The 20,013-nt window shown below is 38.2% G+C and overlaps 1 protein-coding gene across 4 annotated transcripts; it reads left to right on the forward strand.

The window, feature by feature from the left end:
• The first annotated feature begins 363 nt into the window (after positions 1-363).
• scarf2 (scavenger receptor class F, member 2) lies at positions 364-19,805 on the forward strand. Of its 4 annotated transcripts, none has more exons than XM_017434723.3 (11): positions 364-1,003; positions 4,298-4,356; positions 4,440-4,541; positions 4,744-5,263; positions 5,717-5,935; positions 6,132-6,260; positions 6,589-6,692; positions 7,803-7,917; positions 8,169-8,293; positions 12,860-13,012; positions 13,660-19,805. In XM_017434723.3, the coding sequence occupies exons 1-11, from the start codon at positions 894-896 to the stop codon at positions 14,868-14,870; spliced, it is 2,847 nt and encodes a 948-aa protein (XP_017290212.1). In that variant the 5' UTR covers positions 364-893; the 3' UTR covers positions 14,871-19,805. The 4 variants fall into 4 exon arrangements, with proteins under 4 accessions (XP_017290212.1, XP_037830844.1, XP_017290211.1 ...); XM_037974916.1 differs by having other exon boundaries at positions 8,196-8,293; XM_017434722.3 differs by having other exon boundaries at positions 365-1,003; positions 12,857-13,012.
• The last annotated feature ends 208 nt before the right edge of the window (positions 19,806-20,013 follow it).

Genomic DNA, 20,013 nt, shown 5'->3' on the forward strand with positions numbered 1-20,013 from the left:
TGTCTCACATGTCCTTCTGAGCAACACAATAGCGCACACTCACTTCCCATTCATCCACAAAAACTCTCAAATAAAGTTTTTTTTTAGGTAAATTACTCTATTATCAAAAACAGTTTGCTATTTGTATAATGATAGGTGTTATTTATTTCCAATGTATTGTGTTTATTTATTTGTTTGGGATTATATTACAAGAATGTTGAAGTCAGTTTTCCATTGCATTAAAGTACTTTTCTTATTATCTTGTTGTCTTTATAAATAAAAAAAATAGAAAACTCAAGTTCTTAAGGTCGTACTGTTTTCCATTCAAGCCATTAAATCAGCCCATGTTGCGCCCATGTTCCACACAAGCCTAAGTATGTAAATGTGGTGGCGGAGGCATGGCGCGCAAAGCCAAACATAGAGGATCAAATTAGGAATTTCCCTTCAGCCGCTCATGAGAGCGCACGAGAGGACCCGAGTAACGGACTGAGCTCCTCTCCACGGAAAAAAGAAAGAAAACTCGACATCATCTTTATAACTTTTTGATAAAGTTTTGCAACAATTTCCGCATTTCCAGTCGAGGAGGGGCAAACATTTGGACGACTGGTTTTCTGTTGGACGCTTCTTCATGGAATAAATGCGCAGCGCAACAAGCGGAAAGGAAACTGACTTTCAGGACCTGATTTTAAACTGCTGCTGGAGTTTTTCTGTCGTTTTGGAGGAGGCAAAACTTTCTAAAACAAACTCAGAATAAAGGATTTTAAAAAGTTCACTGGTTTAGTTGATCATCTACATCTGGATTATGCGCATGGAAGAAACTGGAGTGGAATAAACGCAGCGAAACTTCCTCATTACTTTGGAGAAGTACAATGCGGAATAAAAGCTGCGTCTAGAAGGATGCTGCTGCTTTTACAATGGAAGTAAAGAACTCTTTCGCTGTTCCTGCGGTGGTTTGTCTCTTCTTTTTCTGCGTTTTCAGCCAAGAACTCAACCCGAAAGGCAGGAATGTGTGCAAAGCACCAGGGTAAGAATCACAACAGCCGAAGCTTGAATGTTCAAATCCAGAAGATTCCAGTTTGTGTTTCTGACGATGTTTGACTCCGAGGTGTCTTTTCTCAGAAAAAAAACTGGACTAATTCCATAATAAAAGTTGAATTTTCCTTAAAATTTGAGGAAAATACGCGTTTATAAACATACTATTTGACCTTTTTGTTGCCTACGTTTTCATTGTTCACTTATGATGGTTTTGAAAAGAATAAAAATGCCTTAAAATAGTATTTGTCCACGTCTATAAACTTTATTGTCCCTATAAGAGCAGTTTTTATTACATTCTCGTTGACCTATTTTTTGTGCATTACGCGGACTGTCTGGTGAGGCCACAGCAGGAGGAGGGGCCCATTGAAGAAAGCAGTTATACAGATGTTCAGACTACATCTGGAAAATTGCTGCACCTCTAGGGGGCGCTCTCTTTGACCCTAAAACGTCTTGTGTTGTAAAAGCTTTCGTGGCACCGTTTGATACCAACAGTGTTGAGTATACCCTTTTAAAAGTAGGGTTTAAACTTTGGACAGCTTTTGGAATTTTGTAAAATTAGAAAATGAGGCCGTCTTGAAAGTTCTCACATAAGTTTGTAAATGTTTGGGCAGTCACGTGAAAGAAAAGTCAACAACTATAACTGTAACTTTCAAGCATGTAGGATAAAAAAAAGTCAATTTTTTTGGTTTCCTGTTTTTATTATTTCCATGCATTTTTTGTAATCTAATTACTTCTGCATAGTTTGTGCTGTTGTGTCTAACCCTCTATCAAAACGTTCAGTTCATTCAGGAGATGGCCGCTATGACTTTTGTTTTTTGTCATTTTTATACTTAAAAAAACATTTTTAACAAATATTTCCATATAGAAAAATACAATTATCTCTTGTTCAGTTCCTTCAAAAACATTGCTTTCTTTAAAATTTGCAGCAAACCTGCTCTGTTTTTGTCTTGTGCTACTTTTGGCTTTTAGTTACTCTTCTGCTGCTTTTAGTTTTTAGCTAGCCTTTACATAGTTACAACTTTTAGCCAGCCTTTTGTTTCTTTTAGCTAACCTTTTGCTGCTGTTAGCGTGTAGTTACTACTTTGCTACTCTTAGATTCAAGCTTTCAGCTACAGTTAGCTTTTAGCTTGCCTTTAGCTACACTTAGCTTTCAGATTTCTTGTTGAATTGAGAAGCAATATGTCTTCAGCTACAGAACAGAAGTCCAGTTGTTTTTGTTTTTTAACCTTTTGTGGATTTAACTTTTGTATTGTGAAGGGCTCTATGAATAAATGTTGATTACTTGATTGATTGTTTTCTTGTATCATAACAAACCCAACTTTAAATACCTTATTTGAGAAGCCAGCTACTGCAATTTCCTATTCATGCAGAATGAAAGTTATAAAGTAAATAATAATTTTCAAAGCGATAATATTCTGGCCTCTTTACTGCCACTAAAGTTTGACCCTTCTCCTTCTTGTTTATTCAACATTCAATATAGTGACCTCTCTGCACCATTCACTTGTTTTTCTGTAACAGTTTTATTACTTCTCCATTGAATCATATGAATTGAAGGAAGTAGTTCAGAGTTTATCATTACTTGGCAGCATTTCCATTGTGTCCTCACATTACACAATCAACTGCTTGTGAGGATTTGGCTATTTTTGTTGATTGTTATGGGTTTTTTTTCTTTTCAGCCATCTTGGTTGTGTTTTTGGTGGTTCTTATAGATCTGTTTTCATGCGTATCTGGAGATCTGTTCATGGTTCCTGTGTGTTCCTGTCATTCTTGGGTCTTGTGTGATCTGTCTTATGTGCTTTTAGAGCTCAGCTCTCTTTATGGCTTTCTGTTTCTCATAGTTTCTGTCTGCGTTGTGAGGTATGTTGTTCCATGAGTGCGTTTCCATCTGTGCATCCTCATGTCTTCTGTGTGATTATCTGTGATTGATGTTTTTTTATTGGATCAATTATTTTCTTGATTATTATGTTTTCTTTTGAGATTTTTGTTTTAAGATTCTGTTACTTGTGTTTTAGTTTAGATCTTTAGCCCTTTGCGATTATTTATTTTTATCAGTAGAATTATTCTTGTGTATTTCTAGTTTCAGTTTCCAGTTTTTCCCAGTGTCATTTCCATTTTGCCCTCAGTCTGTTCCTCTGTGGCTTTCCATGTCAGCCTGCCACTCCCATCTACACCTGTCTCCAGTTTGTAATCACTCACCTGTTCACACTCCCTTATCAGCCCAGCCTTTATATTCAGTCTCTGACCATCTTCTCATTGATAAAGCATTGTTGCAGTAACGTGTAGTCTAACCCTGACATTGCTGAGTTTTGTTAGAATGGCAATGTAGTCCTAACTTGGGTGTGACATCGCTTTTCAGCACAGTCCTAACTTGGGTGTGACATCGCTTTTCAGCACAGTCCTAACTTGGGTGTGACATCGCTTTTCAGCACAGTCCTAACTTGGGTGTGACATCGCTTTTCGGCACTCATTAGTTTTTAAATTAAGAGTAAATCATGTGATGGTTTCGGAAAGGACAAAAGTGATAAATAAATAAATAAATCAGAGAAGCTATCAAAGTTCTGAAACATAACTTTGCAATGATGTAAAGGCTCACATGACAAACATTCTAATTTTAATACCCAATTAAGTGTAATTACATTTCCCAGTTCTGACATTTGTACAAAATGGTCATCAAATGTTAGAGCAGTACTGCTGAAAAACTGTAATAAACATTGTCACTAAAAAATAGGGATAATACTAATAGTTTAAAAATATCATCCTATTATCATGACAAGTCAAAAAACAGATATTAGTTGTACGATCTTAGACATGCGGTTACTTTGGCAGATTAAAACCCAGTCTTGCTCTCCTGAAAGGAGCCACTATCTTCAAAGAATTTAGAGGAAGCTCATGCGTTGCAGGGGCCTAAAGAGGTCGCAGGCGTGAGAGGAAGAGGAGACACATCCGTTCTTTCCTGTCAGGCCTCATACTGTCTGCAAAATATTGCCATTAAGTATTCTTGCTCCTTCCCCAACGGCTGGGGAGAGCCAGAGAGCATGATAAACTACACAGATTCAGAGGTTAAGCCCTTTGGAGAGCATTTATCTTAGGCAGACATGGAATTACCCATGATGAGGTCATTGCACAACAATGTCCCAAATATCTGCATCATGTACAGTGTTTTGTGGCTTAGCATTAGCTACGTGAGCTGGGTGTGGATGCTGCCTCTTCAATATCTTTCGTTTTCCTTTCTTATTATTTTTTCAATCTTTGTCTTCTTATTTTGTCATTTAACTTTTTTCAGGTCATCAGGAGTGGTTTGCTGCAGTGGATGGAGGCAGCTGGGGGATGAATGTCTGACGGGTATGTGCAGTAGTGCTAACATTTATCAAAAGATGTCAAATGGCTCATTGTGTATTAATTTGACCTAATATTTTTCATCTCAGCTCTGTGTGAAGGCAACTTCACCTGCAAAGAAAATGAGGTGTGTGTCAGGCCAAATGAATGCCGCTGCCGCCATGGATACTTTGGAGCCAGCTGTGACACAAGTAAGGTGTTTTTTTGTTTATGTTGTTTTTTTAATTTTTATAGTTTAGCAATTTTTTATATGTTTTGTCACTTAGATTTTTTTTTTTAATTTAGCTGTGTAAACATTAATATTTTTGAATTACTTTTGCTAGTTTAAAGTATTAGCACTTAGCTCAAGTCACAATGCATACCTTCACAGAGTCTTACTTTATGTTTTGACAGAGTGCCCTGCCCAGTTCTGGGGCCCTGACTGCAAGGGGAAATGTAACTGTTATCCTAATGGCCAGTGTGACGACTTGACTGGGAAGTGTACCTGTAACCACAATCGCTGGGGACCTTACTGCGAGAAGGCTTGTCTATGCCAAAAGGGCAAGTGTGACCAAGATACAGGAAAATGCACATGTCACCCTGGGGTCTGGGGTCCACAGTGCAACAACAACTGCTACTGCAGTGTCAACTCTGTGTGCGACGTGAACACAGGGCGATGTCTGTGTCATCCTGGCTGGATGGGGAGGAACTGTGCAGTCCAGTGTAACTGTAACAACTCGCCATGCGAGCAGTACTCGGGCCGCTGCCTGTGTCGGGAGAAGCTGTGGGGTCTACGGTGTGAACGATACTGCCAGTGCGTCCATGGCAAGTGCAACCAGGCTGACGGATCATGTACCTGCACTCCTGGTTATCGTGGGAAATTCTGCAGGGAACCATGTCCTGCTGGATTTTATGGTCAAAACTGTAGGAACAGGTGAGGAGGGAAAAAAAAATCAGACAGCAAATTTATCTTGTCTAAAAACAAGAAGCATGCCGTTTTACAAATCCTCATTTTTCTTGTCTGATTTATACAAAGTGCTGTTTTGAGGTTGTGATTAAGTGAAAGGCTTGGCTATGTGCTGTAGCTGATAAAATTTCTGAACATGTTACTCAGTGAAGCAAAATATTGTGAGATATGTGAGCTGATCTTCATATTATCCCATAATCATTAACAAACATGTGAAAGACATGTTTGTTAAATGCTTTACCTTCTGTACCACACACAACAATGACCAAAAAGACAGCAGAAACTGTTCAGTGTTGAATGTCACTCTTTAAATGATCACTAGATTAACATGTGTTTCAATGCATAAAATGTAGATGAGAAGATGATTATATTTTGGACAATATAAATCATATTTCCCTTCTGTTCCTTGGGGGCTACCAGGTGTGGGCACTGCAAAGGCCAGCAGCCCTGCAAGGTGACAGAGGGACGCTGCATTACCTGTGAAAGAGGCTGGAATGGGACACGATGTGATCAGCATTGCTCCGAGGGTTTTTTTGGCGAAAACTGCCAGGAAGTGTGTCCCGCCTGCAAGGATGGTCACCACTGTGACCACATTCATGGCAAATGCTCTCACTGTAATCCTGGCTGGATTGGGGACAGGTATGAACTTGCAAACAAATGCTAAATATGTTGTTTGATTAGTGCTTTTTAGGACTTTATGGAACATTTGAAATGTAGTGACAGAGTGCTTAAATATTAGACCTCATACTTACTTTTGAACACTCGTACTGTGTTTCTGTTTAAAAAATAACTTTAATTATGACTTTAACTACAGCTCTCCCTCTATGTGTGGCAGGTGTGAGGTGCGCTGTCCCAATGGCACGTACGGCGAGAACTGCAAGAACAACTGTAGCCACTGTTTTAATGGCATCTGCCATGTTGTCACCGGAGAGTGCCTTTGTGACCCAGGCTTTTATGGCCTCTAGTAAGTCATAAGACTTTTCATTTCAAAAGAAAAAAAATAGGCATGTTTATGCCCTTGGCTGATTAACAGTATACAATAAAAAAGGCTTGATGGCTTTCATATTATATTTGCCACACACCTATAAATCTTGGAAACCAAAAGATTCTGCTCACATTTTGAGAAATACGTTTTACAGCTCGAGGACTCAACACTTTTTTTTGACAAACTCATCATAGAAAACAAGAACAAAGACTTTACCCACACATTTTCTTTCTTTGTTCCGTTTCACACATGTGCCACCTGCAAAACATTAAACGCCCATTGTCTTCGTTTCTCCTTCCTACTCAAGCTGTAATATGACCTGTCAGCCTGGCCAGTATGGAGTCAACTGCAACCAAACCTGCCCCTGCCATGACAAGAACTGTGATCCTGTGTCTGGTGCCTGCCATCTTCGTAAGAAACTCTTCTTTTTTTAAAAAACAGCCTCGTTTTTTGTGATCAGAGTACAGTTGAAAGCTGGTGTTATCATTTCTTCCTGAGACAACAGAGGAAAGTATAGCCCTTCATGCGGCATAAACCAAAATAACTCAAAGGGTTTGTCAAGCATGACAGCAGTTGTCACTGTGTATTAATTGAATGACAGTTGACTATACAAACTAAGTAGCAACAAATACAACTATTCAGGTCAATGTGTCTAGTGGGAGAGTTAGGGGCCCTGAAAGCATTTCCAGACCAAAACCGGTGTCCTTTTTATGGCTGTGTTTGTTGACTCTATTCCTGTCCAGCCAGAGCAGAGGGAAATGAAGGAAGGAAGGAAGAAGAAATGAAAAGGAGGGGATGGAGAAATGAAAATGAAAAGAAAACTGAAATGTAGACAGGGAGTAGAGAAAAGGAAACTCAGTGGTTTAGCAGGAGGCTGTCGGAGATGGGCAGGAGCATATCAGCTAAGAGCACACGGAGACGACTGGGTTGTTGGCCAGTGGACATAATAAATGGTGGCAGGTTGGTCAGTGATATCACAGGACCTTGTCACTCTTGCGTCACCCCCTTTTCAAAATCAACATGTACAACATGCCACACCCAGACTGCTCAGCAAGATTTATGAGAGTTACCTCTAACAGAAACATATTCTCCACTTTTTTCATTCTCATATGTCCCTGCAGGCACAAAATACTGTCCATAGTTATGCAATACAGTATTTTATTACATTTGGGGCGTATCCCAGTTGGAAATGGGAAGGGTGTTAATAAATCATCAAGGACTTATGATGATGGCGTTTAGTACAAAAAGACTGAGAGGAGGAAGCTTATTGCAGGAAATCTACAATGATAGAAAAATTAGTTTTGTGTCTTTTGGGAAAATTTATGCAACCCTCTGCTTTTTTTTTATAAATGGCATCTACAGCCCCATATTCTTCATTTGGATGAAGTTTTATTTGTAAGTCATAAAATTGTACTAATTGCTAGTTTTTAGAATTAGCTAAGACAAAGGGAGACCTTTTTGAAAATGGCATTCCCTCCACACATGTGGCACACCCAGTATTCCCTGAATTTTATCTTTCAGAGCCCAACCAGCGGATGGGTGTGATTGCAGCTGGTTCTCTGGTCTCCTTTTTACTGATTGTCCTTCTTTCACTCCTGTGCTGCTGCTGCATCTGTCAACACAAAGACAACCACAAGTGAGTGAAAGACAGGAATCCTTATGAAAAGAAGATACATATTTATGTTTGAATCTTTCTCACGAATAAATTATCATTGAATGAATAGTTATAATCTAAGCATTTCTTTTACATTCTAATGTGATTGTGTGGTTAGGAATGGAGCAAAGTGTGAGCCCTCTTTTGAGGGCTCAAAGGAGGCAGACAGCCAGGTCTTAAATGCCTCTTTTGAATGATTCATTTTGGATTTCCATGCCATCATCCCTTTTCAGTGCTAACCAAGACAACTCTACCAACAGCAAAAAAGCCAAGCGGATTTTGTGTGGACGATTCAGCAGAATCAGCACCAAACTTCCCCGTATTCCACTGAGGCGACAGAAACTGCCCAAAGTAGTCGGTAAGCCCCAAAACTTCTCTCACATCTCACCGCACGACTGCCAGAAGCTATATTTTACATTGCATGCGATTTTACAACTTAAAAGTTGAGTCATTTGTAGGTTTAGTAACATTTAAATGTTTCCAGCTTTGCACAAAGACAATGGCAGCAATAAATGGCAGTCAAAGTGAGCATTTTCCTTCGATGCTACATTCATCTGCTGTGTAAATGACGAATAGGGTTGAAAAGGGTATGGTGGCTGCCAGGCGAGGACGGGGTTTCATTTGAAAGGAATGCACTGGTTTTAGACCCCCTTATTATTATTGGCACTCTTGAATGCCATGTGTTATTACAACCCTAAACTTTTCTTCTCGTTTTCTTTCCCTTTTTCCATCATTCTCCTCCCTCCATTTTTTATTTTCTGCTTAGAAAGGAGGTTGTGTTATTAAATGATGGCAAGTGGTTGTTTGGGGGGCCCATCTGGTGAGTGACGCTCTATCAAAGGCTGCACTGTTTGGGTAAACGCTGCTGCTACATGCGGAGGTCTCATGGCGTGTGTGACAGATCTGTCTGTGACTGCAGTCTCTTTCTATTGTAGACAAAAATGATCTTTAAAACCTCATTGCAATCAGTTTGTCGTGTTTATTTTTGTTTTATTTGCTCAGAATTCAGAAATACTTTGAGCTTTTATAGTGCAGACTTTTACAACTGAATGTTCTTTATATGTTGGTTTTTATATGATCATATCTGGCTTTCTTTACCAAATTTTTTACAATAAGCTGGTGACGTGACAGCACATAAAATGGTACAAAATGGATTGCAATCTGCTGCATATTAAACATTCAAAGTTTTTTTTTTTTGCATTTTTGTATGCATCTTTTTTTAGATTTTGAGGACAGTATTTTTTACTTAGATTAAAATACACTAAATGTGAAAATGTTTAGAATTGCTAAGTTAAGTCAGAGACAATGTGATTTATGAATTATTTTGTTGAAGGTTCCAATGACAAAAGAAAAAAAAGAAGTTTAGCAACAACTTAGGAATAAAGCCATTAAACATTCCTTTTAAATGTTTCTCAAAGACAAGATTTATGAATTGTGTCACACAACCTCAAAGCATTTATTCTCTGCAAACTTTTCAATACTTCTTAACATTTTAAATGCCCAAAGATTAATTGACTATCCAGCGACACAAAGCCAACTAACATTTCTTTTGCTCAAGCACTGCAAAAAATAATGCATGTGATGCTTAAAAAGGGAGAGAGAAAAAATCTTAGTAATATATATGTTGTTGTGAAAGTTGTTTTTGAACATAAGTGCTCGATTTCGTTTGAGGAGTTGGAGTATATGGTTTTTGTGTTTTCTACCTCATTACTTCAGCCAGAATGTATCCATGTCAGTTTATACATCTATTTGTTAACCTTGTGTAGGATATTAAAGCAATATTTTTTGCAGCCTAAATAATGACACGTTAGACTCTTTAACAAGACATACAGAAAAAAAGATATGGGAATTTGTTCAGTCTGCAATTAGAACAAAGGCTTTTTTTCCCTGGCTTTATACAACAAGGCTATTAGTTAAACTTAAATGTAAACCTAAATTAAACTTATTGCAAATTGTCACTGTCTGCTCACATCTTTCCAGTTCAAACATTTGCACCTATGTTTTCTGTTGGGCTGCCCTCAGAAGTGTGATCTGGCACCATTCAGAATCTAACTCTGTCAGGAGCTCGACAGTCCTGAACACATGCATTCCAGAGGGGCCCAGTGGGGCTGGAAACAGGAAGTGGTCAAATTTACTTCAGCTAGTGTCAGAACTGTGATTTATTCACACAAGGGTCAGTGTCAATAAATGTGGCAAAACAACAACTTGAAGGATGAACATGGTTCAGCAGAATACAATGTTTGCTGCGGTCATTTCCAGAGACCATCTAGGTAAACCATTGTCTCCCTCTCTCCATATGGCCAAACTAGGCTGTTTGCTTGAAGTTTAGCATTCCAGTTTAAGTGTATTTACTCCACGCCCCGTGTATTCATGGCTGTCCGGCATTCCTTGCATCCTCTGTGTCTAAATGGTTCCTTGTGAATCAGTGCTATGAGCAGCACCATCTGTTTTTTCATCTTTATTTATCCAAGAAAGATTGGCTCGAGTTTGCAAATGTTTTCTGAGCGGCACTCAAAGTGAAGCTCTGAGCAACGTAATAAAGTGGAAGAAAACATTCTCACACTATAAAGTCAAATATATGTGCATCATTATAGATGAGCATGTCAGATTGAGTTTTAAAAACTTACGATTTCAATAGTGACAACTTCATAAGGATTGGTTCTTGATCTACAGGCTATGTGTTGGATCTTTCTCAGTATAGTGTTTGTTTGAAACTCTGCATGGGCTACAACCTATTTATTTTCATATTGCAGACAGTTTCCAAATTTCCAAAGCTTGATCAGGTATTTGTAGGAGTTTTTCTGCTGCACTTTACCTCTCAGACTCATGGCTACCTCAGCCCCACAGAGCAACTGTGGTGTTGGTGCTCTGCAGCTGTGACCAGTCAATAATGCCCTGTTGTGTGTAGGCTTTCTCACAGGGAGGGATCACAGTGGCGTCAAGTCTGCAGTGCAATCTGCCCCACTAAACCCACAGTCTGGAGGAAGTAGCTTTCAAGGGCAGTTGTTCTTCAACACCACATACATATATTGTTTTAAAACGGCCCATGTGTTGGTTTTTGTTGACTAGCAGGACTGATAACTTTGCATAGGTTAGCTATTCCACATTCCCAGGACAGATTCCTTCTGCTTATCTGCTGCTGAGTGAAGAACCTAGCACAAGCACAGAAATAAAACAAACACATGTGTCGTATTCTTGCCCTATTAATTGCTCATAGTCCTCCTTTGTGTTTCCATTATATACAAACACCTAGAAATCAAGTTTTCAATTCAGGCAAATAATCTACTTTTTTAAAATATATACAACTCTATTAATACTATATACTGTATAAAATTTGTAGTAGACACAGCCTTTCATATATACTGTTTAAATTTGTATAGTTATAAAAATAAACATTCTGTGTTGTATTTGCTCATGCAGTAGCTATTGCTATCATTACCTCTGCCAAGGAGGTTATGTTTTCGGTAGTGTTGGTTTGTTTGTTGGTCCATCTGTCTGTCTGTTTGTTGGCAAGATTGCTTAAAATCTAATGAACAGATTTAATGAAATTTTCAGGAAATGTTAGAGTTGTCAGAAAAAAACAAGCAATTACATTTTGGTGGGGATCTGTATCACAATCCGGATCCTACATTTTGTTTTAGTTGAGTTGTTTTAAATGCCAAATATCTACTCTGTGTGACTTGGTGTGCCATTAGCCATTAGCTTCAAGAGGAATTTTTCTCTGATTCGCTAAACTGATATTACTTTGATAACTGTCTGCCAAAAGGAACAGACCACTGAAAATTACTCCACAGAACCCTAATCCTTTCAGTGAAGTTCTCCTGTGCACATACTTCACCTAAATCATGTAAATTTCATAAAATTAAGAGTTGCAATTTTTGTGGAACTTTGTTGATAAACATACAACAATTATGGAATGCAAATATGAGGTGAGAAAATGTTCTTAAATAAGATCATTTAAGTTGAAAGGAAAGTGAAATGGGGCCGGGAAGTCTTCTCTACAATTGCACTTTTTTCCATCTATCAGAGTTTGTAGAAGTCACATAGGCTGCACATATCCAGTTATAGATTTCAAAACACCATATAGTTTTGTTTGTTTGTTGTTTTGTTTTGATCTTTTTTGTAAGTCAAACAACAAGTAATGAGCAAGGATTTGGTCCTGGACTGATTTTTAATATAGTCTTTAAAATCCTTCCACAGAGGGTTTATCTGAAGGTTAAACAAACGAATGGAACTTTGTGTCGTCGGGTATGTAAACAAGAGCATCTAATGTGGTTTATCATGTCAAAGTTACTGGCTAATGCAGCATTGATCTAAACTACACTGTTCACACCAGATGGAAAGATAAACCCCAAGTATGCCTCAGGAACCACAGCTGTCCTGAGAATGAAGGGTCAGCAGAAAGTTTCAGTGTCAGATGGGGGCAGGGAAGAAATAAGGGAAACACTGAGAGAGAAACAGCATTTGACCTACATATAGATGAAGAAAAGGGTTCAGTGGGAAAAGCTCATATTGCTGGACAGCAAACTGTTATAATGCAGGGTATAATGCTGCATAGCAGTAAACTTGGAATCCAGTTATTGATTAATTCACTAGAACAGCTTTCTCTTTGTCCGTTGTTTCTATAGCTTTGAGAAGTTAGTACTTACACAGAATTTCTTGGATATTTTATTTTAGTTACCACAACTGGTAGCCCATCAAAGTACTGATTGTAAAATTCATTGATACAGTGTTTGAATTTCTTGAATTTCTTTCTACTAGAAGGTTTTGGGCAAAAAACAAACAAACAAGAACCCTAATATTAAAACCAACTCTTTCAATAAGTCTACCCAGTCTGAGTAGAAACTGACTGTTGATTTTATAGCATGCACAAACCCCTCTAAATTACCTTTTGGCTTTTGCATTTGTTTTCTGTCCTCAGTAGCACACCATGACCCAGAGAACACCTTCAACTGCAGCTTCATCGAGCCCCCCTCCGTGGCTGAGCAGCCATCCCCCTCCTCCTGGTCGTCCCAGGAGTCCTTCTCTTCCTTTGAGAGCGGAGATGAGGGGCCAGTTTACTGTGTTCCACATGAAGGTTAGTCATGGCATAAATAAATAAACAGTTTGAAATCTAGAATGACGCACCTAAATTCTCAGTTTGTCATTGGCATAGAAGGTCTTAAAACAGACACACAAACACACTGCGTGTGTGTGTTCACATGTTTCTAAAGAAGTCAAGTTTTATTGTGAGAAAGTGCAGTGACTCATGCTTTTCTGTAAATCACATTATGGAGATAGTTGGCTTTTAATCATATGCCATCTTGTTCCAGGATTTACTTTGAGAATAAGCCAACTTCAAACAGGAAATGGAACAGTCTAGTCAGCATATGTCTAGTCAGAAATTCATACGACGACTTAACTCCTTGAAGATTGATGGAAAACACCCGTTCCACTTTTTATTTTGGAAGTATGACATTGTGAATCGGTCTGAAATAGTGGGGATTTTATTGCATTTGTTTGACTACTGGTGCCAATAAGATAGTTTAGTTTACTTTTATAACATTAGAAACAATGGACTGAATAAAAAACAACACCAACAAAGAACATTATGAAAATGTCTTGAAATATGTTTTATAGACAGCTATATATAATGTTCTTACCAGATAATCTTTCACTAACTAAAACTTGAAAATTGACTGAACTAATATCATCCTTTATTGTTCTTTTGCAAATGATCAACAGAATCTATGAATGAGAGCAAAGAGAAGCAGATCCTCAGCCCTGCTGCAGATGAAGAAGATGATCCTAATGAGGAGGATGCAGGGGAATACACCTCTCTAAAAGACACAAGTGTCAAACCAGAAAACAGTGAGCAATCCTTACTTAAGTCCTCTGATAGTGAGGGTTCCAACAGCAGCTCTGAGTCTGCGGCCCACTATGCCTGCATCACCCGCCTCTCCAAGCAATCCAAGGAAGAGGATGGGAAAGGTCGTGATGACACCCCTACACCAGAGGCCAAGCGTAGTGAAAAACCACCACCTTCACCTGGCAAGCCAAAACCACGCCCACCAGATCCGTCTACTAAGCCCAAAGTGTCATGGATACACGGAAATACAACAGGGTCTCCACAGTCAGAGCAACAAGGAGGGGTTAAGGTACTTGCTGTATCAAAGGAGAAAAAGAGAAGTTCCAGTGATGGCTCGTCTAAGAGTGAGGAGCGGCAAAAAATGAAGGAAAAGAGTCGAGACCAGCAGAAAAAACACAAGGGCAAGGAGACAGATGCAAATGGCTCCCCCAGCAAACACAAACCTCTGCTAGGCAAAAAAACTGGGAATGAGCACAGCAGTCCCAGTCACATGGTGCACATAAATGGTGTTGTTCAAAATGCCTTAAAGAAGATAAGTAACTTACGCGGCTCCTCACCTGAAAAGAAGAGTGTTGAAAATCCAAAGCAGACCCATAAGGAGCCCCCCAAGAGCCCAAAGGTCATCCATCCTCATATGAACTCTGAAGCAGCCACTCTGCTTGCTGCCCAGCTAAAGGAAAAAACTCAAAGTATCAACAGGAATGAGGGAACAGGACTGACAAAGACCAATGGTCTCTCTTTACCCAAGGGCAACCAGGAGAAGCCTACTCCTCCACAGAAAGCCAAAAGGACCACCTCCAGTGGACTTAGCCAGCAGGGCTCTGCCAAGCCTCTGCTGCCCACCTCCAGCAGCCTCCAGAAGATGGTGGCACCTGTCAGCAACAATTTTGAGACCTCTGAAGTCAAGAGCCCGGAGAAGCAGGACTTGAACGGCTCTAAGACAGGGGACCTCTTGGATTCTACACCAAAGAAGACACCTATAAAAAAGCCACCAAGGAAGAAAGGCAAAGGAGGTACCTTGGATACCCCTGAAAGCAAAACACCCCAGCAAAAGACAGCCATTATGCCACCTCAGGTTGTGAAGTAAGTGTTTTAAATAATAAAAAATGAACAAAGTTTGTGAAGAATTTTCCCAAAGACTGATTTTTTTAGATGGTAGCAACCACATAGTTTTTTTTTAAAGAACATGGGTGATGTGACTGAAGGACAATTCAAGAGTAATACAATTTTTTAAAATCAAGGGTGCAACTGTGTCATATTGGGGAGGTGTATCATAATAACATCTATGCATCATTGTATTAAACTTTAGAAAACCTTTTCTATAACTAGTAGGTTTTTTTCACCTTACAAGCTGTGGCTATGACTGACACCATTGAGTGAATAGTGAAGCATAGATATTTTACAAAATACATTCATCTCTATGCAAACCATATATAAATATACTAATGGACAACTTCAATTTACAAGGATTTATAAAATAAATTACCTTTTTCCATGTATTTCTTCCACAGGTACAAAAAACTAGTAAATAACTAGGTGCTCATATGATTGCAAGCTATTCTTTTATTTGTTCTTTTCTAATATAGTTCAACATCAAAGACAGTTCTGGAGATAATCCTCGCTCTCTCACTGCAGATGAATGTTTACTTTAGTATTAATTGTTAGGAATAAAAGGTTTAAAGTATCTGTCAGATTTATAAGCCTTCATCGTTATCAAATATATTTGCAAAATCTTTTACTCCCAAAATGATTTACAATAATGTTCTGGGATAAAATAATAATATTATTGATAATAATAAAAATGCTCTAACATTCATAAATCAAGCTACACTAGTTTTTCTCTTTAAAACGTATCTATCATTTACATAGGTTTACACTGTTTTCCATTTCAACTTTGGATCTTAAGACTTACTGTTGAATATTGTCATTCTGACAGACATGGTTAGTTAAATCACAGAAGCTAGTTCTTCCTCCAACAGCTACACCATTAGCAGATTTTTTTAATCAAAGGGCTATGAGAGGGCTACAGTATGTTTAAAAACAAAAGTGCCAAGTACACAAGCAGGTGACATGTAGTATTTATAGGCCATGAAATTTGCAAAAAGGTGGCACACTGCTGGGTGGGTGTCAGTTCATTCAGTTTTGCTGCATTCATGTTTCATAAAAATTACAATTTTTTCTCTGTTAAATACAATTTTAGCAAAGTGTTATTTCTTTTCTTGTTTTATCTACAGCAAGGCATAAATACTGCATCAGTATAGCTGTCAAAAAATGTTTCATCTGTAACTTGTGCTCACCTGTAAAAAGTTAGGTTACCAGTAACTGGACAGGAGCATTTCAGGGCCAACAAGCTTTCAGTAGTGGCCAGTTTCCCTGAGTTCCACTTCTACATTCAACAATGCACCAGACCAATAGACTAAACTAAAAACAAAAAGCTACATTAAATGTCATCACCCTATATCATGCTTTTAAATGTCATTTATTTCACTTTTTCTGTAACTGATGATTATCTGCATGTTTCTGTGAACCTTCTTCTGTAATCAGTTGCTTTTTTTGGCTGATCATTCAGCCGAAGCATTCTGTTATGTGTTTCTGTGCTCCTTTTAATTAGGTCACTGTCAACTTTGAGTGATTTTGGTTCTACATCAATTTCAGCAGGATAACATGCAGGAGAATGGTCTGCTCCTCAAGGTCTATCTAAAGCTAGCTGATGTATGCTAAATGAGGAAAAACATTGTTTTAATTCTCTTGCTTTGGGACAAAATTAAAGTTAAATGGTACTTGTGCCTGAACAAAAACAGTTAAGGATAAAAGCTAAGTTGCCTAGTCTTATTGCCAGTGTTTATTTCAAGTGTTTATTATAAAATTCGTACACAGGAAAAAGTATTGGGCTCTATTACATGAAACTGGAGTAATTACATTGTGAAGTAGAAAAACTACATTTAGTTGATGGCTGTGTTGAAAGTACCTTTCATAACAAGAGTTATAGACATTGGATAACTGAAAACAAAAAGCTTTGATAATCTGCCATTGACATGTTTTCAGCTCAAGAATGTCACATTTATGGAATGATTTTGTAACATGTCTATCAAGGTACAAAACATTACTTTTTTTTTTTTTTTTTTTACTTGTATACATTGTGTACTTTTTTATTATCTTTGTAAGCTGTGCTTATATGACCTTTCAGGTTCTGTTCTTTTTGGTGTCAATGAAATGGCCTTCATGTTGTATTTGCTTTTTCTTTTTCTATGTTGCTTATTTTGGGCTCTGAAGCACATCTGTATAGTTTACATTGGCTTCGTAATTGTTCTCTGTTGATGTTATTGTTTGTGTAACACTTAACTGTATGACGCAGAGCGTAATTATATGGCATTGTAGCTGCAGAGGACATCTGTAACCTTCTTGATTGTTTCATTTGTTATTTTCTCAGATAAACAAACTCATACAAAAAGGACAGTACAAAATTACCATAATGCCACTTTGTTTTGCAAATACTTAAAACAATTTTTGTTCAATTATAAAGTTACAATTTTGTTTGACTGGCCACTGCCTTTTTTTGAAAACATTTAGTGCATTTTTTTTAAATAGGGGCCTGAAACCTTCAAAACTATTACCAACTTTAAAGCATGTTTATGGAGAACTGATTGCCTATAATGTATTGTTGTTTAACTGACAAAACAAATACAAAGCCAACTTTAAAAGTAATTCTCATTATTTGGTTGATTTAGCTCAATAATTTTACTGTGCAGTAATATTTCTGATACCCTAACTTGTTTCCTCTATTTACTCTCATGGGGTCACAACCTCTCTCTTCTCACAATCTGATTCCACCTTAGAAATAACAACAAGGCATAAAATTGGACTACACCGAGCATTACAGGGCATACATTTGCTGAAATCTCTGCAAAAAATTACTAAGACACTGACCGATATTTGACCCTTTCTTCTTTCCACTGTGGACTCGGACAGCTGAGTCTCAGGGATGAAATAGGAGCCTGGAGGCGTTCGGTCACAGCAACTCTTCAAAGAGCCTGGAGGAAGCCAGGAGACTGTTGATTGGCTCCTTCAGGATGAGAGACAACAGCTCCTTTCATGAGTGGAAAACAGTGAAAACTTTGTGTGACAAACCTAATCATGCGTGTCTTTAGTGGGGGATAGAGGAAGCACAAACTGGATCAATCAATAGATCATGAGATAGTAAACGTAAGCTGAAGTGGCTTTGTTTTGATTTTGACATGTACCTACGAAGTAAATTTGGATTTACGTGAAGGAAAAAATTGCCTTTCCTTGTACAGACATGATCCCTGTGAACTAGGGGGCGATATTAGGGCAATATTTGTTTCCTCCTGTTAAACATAGTAAGAATGGCATCTTAATTTCTCCTCCATTTGGTAAGCTAAAGCTCAGGGCATGTTGCTGTTTGTTAGTGAAATCATGGAATGCCTGCAAGAAATGAATCATAAAATGTTGAGTTGTAGTCTGAGCAAACAAATAACCCATTAAAAGGTAAAGTTTTTAGTTTAATAAAAAATGTCCTTGCTGATTTTTATGTCCCATAGCACTTTCAAGTGCCAAATTCAAGTATAGCTTTTACTTGCAGTGCATAACATGTAGATATTAGCATATTAACACATTAAACCTCAAACAGCAAATAACTGCTCACCATCAACCTGTAAACCCTGTCAGTTTAAGAGTATTAGTGTGCTGGTATTAGCATCTAGTAGTTCATAGTTCAATAAATACACCCTCAAAAAGATGCTGGACTAGCTTTTTAGTCTTTAATATGTTCAAATCTTTTCACAACCTCGCTGCGTGTACCTGGACTTAACTCTGATTCAGCTCAATTTTAACTTCCTCTATGACTTGTCAGCAAGATTTCATGCCAGATCTTCCTGCCCTTCCCCCAAATTGTCTGATTTTTCTTTGTGACAACATCTTGAAGGCAGATTTATTCCCGGAATGAAGAGGAATGTTGACACAACTGCCTCCATCTGCTCATCCTCAGCTCGCAGATGGAGAGGATTCTCAGCTGAGCGTAGCAACACATGTTCCTTAGCTTTTCATCCTTAACATGTTGTGGGAAAGCCAAAGACCGAAGACGTTCTTCACATGTCTCCATGTATGTAGAACATTTCAGAGCAAACTTTGTAGCCTAAAAATTTGTATGACTATTGATAAATGTTTGCTTCTGCTTCTCCTTGAATGATGTGCATTATAAATTAGTTATAACTGTGTTTTCATTTTCCCTCTGCAGTTGGCTAAGACAAATACTTTAGCTCATTTAATTAATTCCAAGCAAAACAAAAGATCACAGAGGAGTAATGCTACAAGATAATTCACATTTGAACAAAAAATAAAAAAATTAAAAAAACAAGAACTTGCAGTTGAGATGTTCAGTGACATCTCAACTGGCAGGCTGAACATCAGTTGAACCTGGGGCGTCCTTAATGTGCCATGTCTGTAGAAACAGCGAGGCTTTAAAACTCAGGATGTATGAGTCAGCCAAAAGCCCTGGACTCACAAAACCTATTCCAGTCCCTACGTTTCCATAGCAACAGGAACAGATTGGAACCACATCTGGTAGCCATTTCAGTCCCTGCAAGCAGAGGAAGAAAGAAATTTATGAGTGAGGGAGAAAAAGACAAATATTTTCTGCAATGCAAAGCAGAAAGAAAGTGGAGTCGAGTTACACTTGAAAGTGTAACGATGGCCTGAGTCAAGAAAAGGTTTTCACTAATCTTGAAGGTTTAAGGTGGTTGATTAAAGCTGTAGGATAAACTTCAGTGAAGAGGAAGGGAGATGCTTCGGAAAAAGCTCATTTAATGTTCTCCACAACTTGCTGGTAATGTTCATTAAACTATGCCTTGAAAAGCCTTAATGTAAATTTCATGTTTTGCAAGTGAAGAAGTTTAATTATTCTATGTAATATGTTTTTGTTGTGGCACAGTTTTCTGAGATTCTGTCATTTCATTGCATCAGTCATGGCCAGAGGAGAATTAAAAATAAAAGCTTTCATCTTTTACCCCTGTCGACACTCTGTCTGAGAGAAAACACTGTCTAATCGCAGTCCTTCTACACGATAAATGTTGTTTCTCAGCTCTGTGGAAATGGAGAAACTATGAAATGACATTTACTGGAAATGGAGCTGGTGCTTTTCCGAAGCCAAAACCACTAAGAACTGAGGTCAGCATGCAACCAGAATGATGGGGAGAGCAGGATCACTTGTATTT

Source organism: Kryptolebias marmoratus, linkage group LG1 (genome assembly GCF_001649575.2).
Source record: "Kryptolebias marmoratus isolate JLee-2015 linkage group LG1, ASM164957v2, whole genome shotgun sequence".
NCBI classification, from domain to species: Eukaryota; Metazoa; Chordata; class Actinopteri; order Cyprinodontiformes; family Rivulidae; genus Kryptolebias; species Kryptolebias marmoratus.